The sequence below is a fragment of the Sturnira hondurensis genome, unplaced genomic scaffold (assembly GCF_014824575.4).
Source record: "Sturnira hondurensis isolate 20B ecotype Veracruz unplaced genomic scaffold, ASM1482457v3 Scaffold0016462, whole genome shotgun sequence".
In the NCBI taxonomy this organism is placed as follows: Eukaryota; Metazoa; Chordata; class Mammalia; order Chiroptera; family Phyllostomidae; genus Sturnira; species Sturnira hondurensis.
The window spans coordinates 10,267,704-10,274,320 of record NW_028089093.1 but is presented as its reverse complement, the minus strand read 5'-3'; the positions used below and the strand labels follow the sequence as shown (position 1 = coordinate 10,274,320).

At 39.4% G+C, this 6,617-nt stretch overlaps 1 protein-coding gene across 7 annotated transcripts in view; it reads right to left on the bottom strand.

Moving 5' to 3' along the window:
* Positions 1–2,816: 2,816 nt before the first annotated feature.
* Positions 2,817–6,617, bottom strand: part of LOC119000988 (protocadherin Fat 4-like) — a 119,675-nt gene continuing 115,874 nt past the window's right edge. For all 7 annotated transcript variants that reach the window (XM_037066154.1, XM_037066157.1, XM_037066156.1 and 4 more), the window contains one exon: positions 2,817–3,174. In XM_037066154.1, the coding sequence (XP_036922049.1) occupies positions 3,113–3,174 (62 nt within the window). In that variant the 3' untranslated portion in view covers positions 2,817–3,112. The remainder of the gene's footprint in view (positions 3,175–6,617) is intronic.

The following is a 6,617-nucleotide window of genomic DNA, read 5'->3' as shown; positions in this document are numbered from 1 at the left end:
TGAAGATTTGGAATGAGTACCTGGGTACTGCAGAATGTGTAAGTGGCGATTCCTCTCATAGCTTTTCCCCAAGAGAAACTAGACCATTTTTCTCCACAAGTGATCAGTGTGGAAAAGGGAAAGACATTCTGACAACTGTGGGTTGTAGGGTTCAAGGTGAAATGGATTTGTTTGGTCTGAAGCATCACTGCAGCCTTAGACTTAGGGCTTGCGGAGGCCAGGCGAAAATAAATTCCCAGGTTCCCCTCACTGTTGGCCTACTACGCTCACATTCCACCTGGTGAGCATTTCCACAGTGCCCAGATGTATAATTGGAATGAATGTACTTGTTCGTTGGAAGAGCCACATTTGGTTCCTTGATCTGTTGCAATGGCCGAAAGTTAGTCTCTGAAACTGCCTCTCCCTGGTGAAGATAGTAAGACAAATCAACCAACCAACCAACCAACAAGCAAAAATAATAGCATAATCTTTTCATAGATGGGATGTGACAGGGACTAGCGTTGTCCTTAAAGATGTAAAAGGTGGTGACAGTCCCCACATGTGCCTCATTTAATTCACTAGTGTGTCCTCTACAGAAATTAGATGGCTTGTTGTGGAGGAGAAGGAACTATCAAACTCAGCCAGGAAGCCGCCCCAGTTTTAGCTTCTTAGTTAGACATGATGACTCTACTGGAGCAAATCAACACAGGCTCAGGGAAATGGTAGAAAGACATTGATTCGGTGAATTTTTATCCACGTGAGAAATGTACAGGTAATAGTATATACTGATGATCTTGTTCAGAGTCTCACTATCTGCCGTGATATCATCTAAAGGATCCAGGTTGACTGGACGTAACATCGCAGTTTCATTATATCTTTGTCTTTATATTAGTTGTATAGACGAACAAAAAAATGGTAAGAAAGTGGGAGGCCTTGGTAAAACACAGCTCTTCAGAGGATGGGAGCTGAACCTACAAAACCTCAGGGGTCTGCACCCTAGTAAGCGTTTTAGACTTCCCATGGATCGGGGTAACTGAGACATTCCCTGTGAAATAAAGGACAGTTGGTTCACTTTGTACTTCCCACTGACTAAGACGGCGGCACACAGCGGGTGGTAACAGTACACCGGTCTGTTTACTAGGTGGCATTCAAAGCGAACAAATTTGACTGGGGCTCAGAGCAGGAAAGGGCTCTGCAGGGAGTCTAGGCTCTAGGGGACACAGCCCTGCTTCCTGCGCCACGGGACCCAGCCGGCATCTGTAATACTGAAGGACTCTGTGATGAGAAAGACATTGTATAGGTTTTAGGAGGAAAAAGAAAACAAGAATGATAGTGTGAACCCACAGGTTTTAATGGCAAAGCCAGGCCATCTGCAAGAGGGAGCCTATGCCATTCTTGGGAAAAAACAAATAAACAAACAAACAAAAACCAGCTTCGGATGCAGTACAAATAAACTCTCTGACCATGAACACTAAATCACCATGCAGTTACAGCTGCCTCTCGTGACTGGGTTCTATCAGACCAATTAAGGGCAAACAGTTTGTCCCGGGTGTTGGAAGAGGAAAGAGGTTGGGTTTGGCTCACTGCTTAGCACAGGAATGCAAGCGGAAAAGGGACCTCCACTGTTGCAGCTGGTCTGAAGGCAGCAGCTGTTATTTCCTATCTCCCTTCCTCACTGTGTATTTTGGGTTCCTCTCACTCCAAGCTAGAAGCTCAGATGGGTCCTCTGCTGTAACTGTATCACAGATCTACGTCTGCCCGATTCTTCTCTCACTGCCATGGGTGTCGGTTCCCAAGGCATTCCCACAGGCAAATCGCTGCCTGAGACTTGTTTTTTTCAGGGAAGCTGACCCAAGACACTACCTGACTTAGGATGTGCACTTAGGAAGAATCTCAGCAACTGCATATTTGCTTTTCTTACTTCCATTTTGCTACTCTCTACTTTTAAAGTAGAACTCTGAAGCTTTTGAGGTATGTTAGGATATTTGAATTAGGTAAAAATATGGTATACTCTCAAAACTTATTAAACAAGTTCACCATTAAAAAGGTATGAAATTGTTTACTACTTAGAAATTCCACTTCATCTTTTGAAAAGAGAATTAAACCCAGTTTCTGAGTATCCTGATAAAGAATTTAGTCTTATTTAATGATATTGGAGTCTTTTAATTTATATATAATTTTATATGAATGACCTTTATTTTTAAATGCCTTAATTTAATGTTAATTATTGAAACAAAAATACAGTTAGATGATAATTGGAGTCCTCAATTTATTTTTCTATTGGTGATTAGTTTATCATTGTAAATTTTTAAACTAAAAACAAACGTCTCTATAGCAAGTAAACCTTAGCAGAATGGAAGCAGTAAAAGTAGACCTATGCAGACAGGTGCCACCCCTCTGGACAGCCGTGTGGAGATACCTCAAAAATTAAAAATGGATCTCCCTATTGACCCAGCAATTCCACTTCTGGGAATATATCCAAAGGAACCAAAGCACTAATTCAAAAGAACATAAGCACCCCTATGTTCACTGCAGCATTATTTACAATCGCCAAGATATAGAAGCAGCCCAAGTGTCCATCAGTAGATGAGTGGATAAAACAACTATGGGACATTCAGCTATAAAAAAGAAGAAAATGTTTTTTGGTTTTTTTTTGCAACAGTATGGATGGACCTGGAGAACATTATGCTGAGTGAAATAAGCCAGTCAGAGAAAGGCAAATAGCATATGGTTTCAATCGTATGTGGAATCTAATGAACAAACAGAAGTAAAAAGCCAAACAGAGACAGACTCATAGAAGGAGAGCAAGATGACAGCTATGGGGTGGAGAAATAGGGCAAAAGGAAAGAGGACACATGGACATGGACAACAGTGTGGCGACTGCAGGGAGAGGGAGTATAAGGGGACTAACTGATCATGGAAAAATACGATAAAGATAAAATTATTTTTAAAAAGAAAGTATATGACAGGTTACACAAAAGTATTCCCTTATTCTGAAAAAAAAGTAGGTACTGTTTTATTGGTAAAAGCTGTATTTGTAAAAGACCTTTTCAGATGTAGCAAATGACATAAAGATATGGTGACCTTTATCTGGTTAAAGTCAAATGTCTTCCTCCAGAATCACTTTCTCTTCTTAACCGCTCAACATCTTGACTTCACCAGTCTGACTATTGAATAGATATTCCATTCCTGTCACTGAAGAAAAAGAAAAAAAACACTTTATTAAAATATTTATAATAACTTGGATGGCTGTTAACTACTGGAGGTATAATTTGACAAATGGAATATAATAAAATGTGAAATATTTCATGATGATAATATTTGGGGGACAAACTTTAATCTCTAATCATTGGCTCAGCAGCTGTATATACATTTCAAAAAATCTTGATTCTGGTTTTCTTATTGATTCTGGTAAAAAAAAAACAGAAGTCAGAAACAGTAAGAATGAACAGTATCTCAATTTCTTTATAACATGAACAAGAAGAGGAGGTAGAGAACTTTGGACTAATAAACTTATCTTCCTTAAAACATCATCAGAGACATACACTGAGTACTGCTACCATTCCACTCTACTAATGAATCGTCTTGACTGCCTCCTAAGGAGCCTAACACTCACCCTGTGTCATTGGGTGCTCAGGTTATCTTGTTAAATTCTTCTCTCAACTTTCACTAACAACTGTTGAAAAGATTAGAAAACAGGTGAAATCTTCAAGGTAATACAAAACATACGCATAATAGACACACACACAAACACCCAAACAACAGTGAATCATTTAACGTAGCCTAATCCTCCTTCACTTATTCATTCAAGTATTTATTGAATATCATCTCAAAGAGAAAGGGAGTGAAGGCTTTGTAGCCAAACCACTGGGCTTTGTATCCTGTTTCCATCATTTATCAGCCAGCTAGCATTACATAAGCTTCTGACTTCCTCTGCCTCACTTTCTTATATGCAAAGTGGGACTGGTAAATATAGTCCCTACCTCCTACAATGGATGTGACAATTATATGATTTTAGACATATGCCTAGAACATTGAAAAAAGGCTCAATAGTCTAGGAATTTTTGCCAACTGCTGATTGAAGGGAAATTCTTTCATCTTCTATGCATATCATTATGTGCAGTTACTGATCTGCAAGACTCAGTATGGCTTAACTCACAAACACCCTTCATGAAGAAATTAATTAAACATCAGAATGATTAGAGGCAGAAAGGGAGTCAAGAATAATAGATTGACATTGAGAAAGCAATTAACACTGAAAATGCGAGGTGCATTCCTGGAGTTGGTGGAACTCATTGAATGAACATTATATGGAGTTGTGGTGGCTCAATTTTTACATAGATTGATCTCTGGCACTTAACTTTGGGAATCTCTCTTCTTCCTTTCTCTTGAAATGGGAAGTAAAATGGCATTTTAATAGCAAGTTTTCTACACTAACGTGTACTTCTACTTTTACTAATTTTTTTAAACATAAATGTCACTGTGAGGAAGCTTTGCCTGCAGAGCGCCCCGTTCACCAAGGATGAGAATGTCTACCCAGACAAGATCTGCTTGGGGATGAAAGGTGGCCAATCTCTCAAAGGAGAAGGACCAGAGACCTGTTCCTCAATGGGCTTTTATTGGGTTTAATTTGCATAGGAATACGGGGTGTATACATAAAGCTCATCAATCATTGTCAAGCAGAAATGATAGATAGCATTCAAAGAATTCTGAGGGCTTATTTAGAGTCAGGGTCAGATAGTTAAAGGGCCATAAAAGTTTGGGGAACAAACTCACTTCCTGCTTGGAACATTGTCATTTAAATTGAGGGTATTAGCAAAGTAGGTTTCACAGGATTTTATGCATTCTCACCCAGGCCTGATCATCCAGGGGACCTGCCTTTTCCAAGACAGGGCTGAGCCCACCACTGGCATTAAGGCTTAAATCAGTCAGGGGAAGTAAGGCAGCCAAGAGATTAGGAGACCTCTTGCAAACAGGATGAGGACTTAGGCTATGTCAAAACTTAGGGGTGAGAGTTCATCACCCCCTTTTACTATAGTCCCCAAAGACCTTCCCTGAGGGCCCCTTCATGACCGTGCCTATCTTAGGTCGTCCCTCCTTTGAGGAATCTTACCCATCATTGGCTAACTAGTCATCCACCCAGGGACAAGCTGGGTGAAGAGAAAGGGGGCAGAGGCAGTACCCCTATAAGGAAGATAAGCTTTGTCTCCTAGGTGGCTTATGGTACCAAGGTCTTTCCACTCAGCTTTAGCCTCAAGGGGTTACAGTTTCTGAAACCAGGCAGGGTGGTTCCCAACAGGTCACAACTATTCACAATGATGGGAAACAATGGGAGAGACCATGGTTAATGAATATGAAGAGAAGTGAGTCTTTTCTAACTGAAGAAAATACAGTATGGCTGTTGGCACACATTGAGAGCAATCACTCCACAGTATTAGCTGTGAAGAAACATGCAGAAATGCTCCTGTTTGATACACACACACATGTACACATGAAACATAACCATAACCATTGGTTCTTAGGGGGACAGTATAATTGTATGTCAAATGTATAGTGAAGGAAATTTGTAAGAATGGAAACAGGATTATTATAACATTTATTCCATATTTTACAGAAGAGATAGATGGAAATTTCTAGAAGGGAAGTGTTTGGGAAAAAAAGAGAGCCACATTAAAGTTGGGTTCTCTATAACAGGCATGTGTAGAAATAACATTGATTTGAGAAATTAGTAAAGCATGTTATTTTTGATAAACAAGAAAACTGGAAATGAACTAGAATCCATGGAAACCCCAAAGTAATTAAACAAAGTCTCATTTCAAATATGAAGCATAGTGAAATATGCCATCATTATAGAAACAAATAGAATGTATTTGAAAGAATGACTTAACCTTAATTATAACAATCCCCCTTCACACAGCACATGGAGCCATAGTCCTGGGTCTGGAGAGAGATGGCCACCAAGGCCAGGGACACACAGGACAGGACACGCATGAGGCAACCCAATGGCCATGGGCAGTTTGTCAGGAGATTTCTTTATTTTTTATTTTTCTCACTTTTCTAATCATAGTTATCAGATTTTTATACATGCAACGTAGTAGTACAGTGCTTCACACACAAACACCTCTATGTGATGTGTGCAAAACAAGCATCCCAGTGGTAGCTCACAATTTGTTTTCTGTTATGGACATACAATGAGAAAGGTCGGGAGAAGTTTGCAATGTAGCAAATAAGATAATGTCCTTGTAGTACTTGCTTCTTCAGTGAGGAACGTTGATATAACCACAATATAACACTGTTTGTTACTTACTGACTTTTAGAATCAAATAACAGTTTGTCTGGAAACTGAGAGGAAGCTGAACAGTGGGTGCCATGGGATGAGGCAGAATATGATTGCTTTTCATTATAAGCTCTTATGTGCGACTCTATTTTTTTCATGGTCACATATTACTTAAGCAAGTCAAAGAATACCATATTGTTTATGTTTTAAATTGAGCTTAAGGTTAGTTTGTGTGTTCTCATGGTAACATCGTGTGTTATATTGATCATGTGGCTCATTGATCAAGAACCTAGACAGTAATTCAGATTGGTATTTATGAACTACAACGATTTAAAGGAATTGTTAGAAGTACACATTTCCA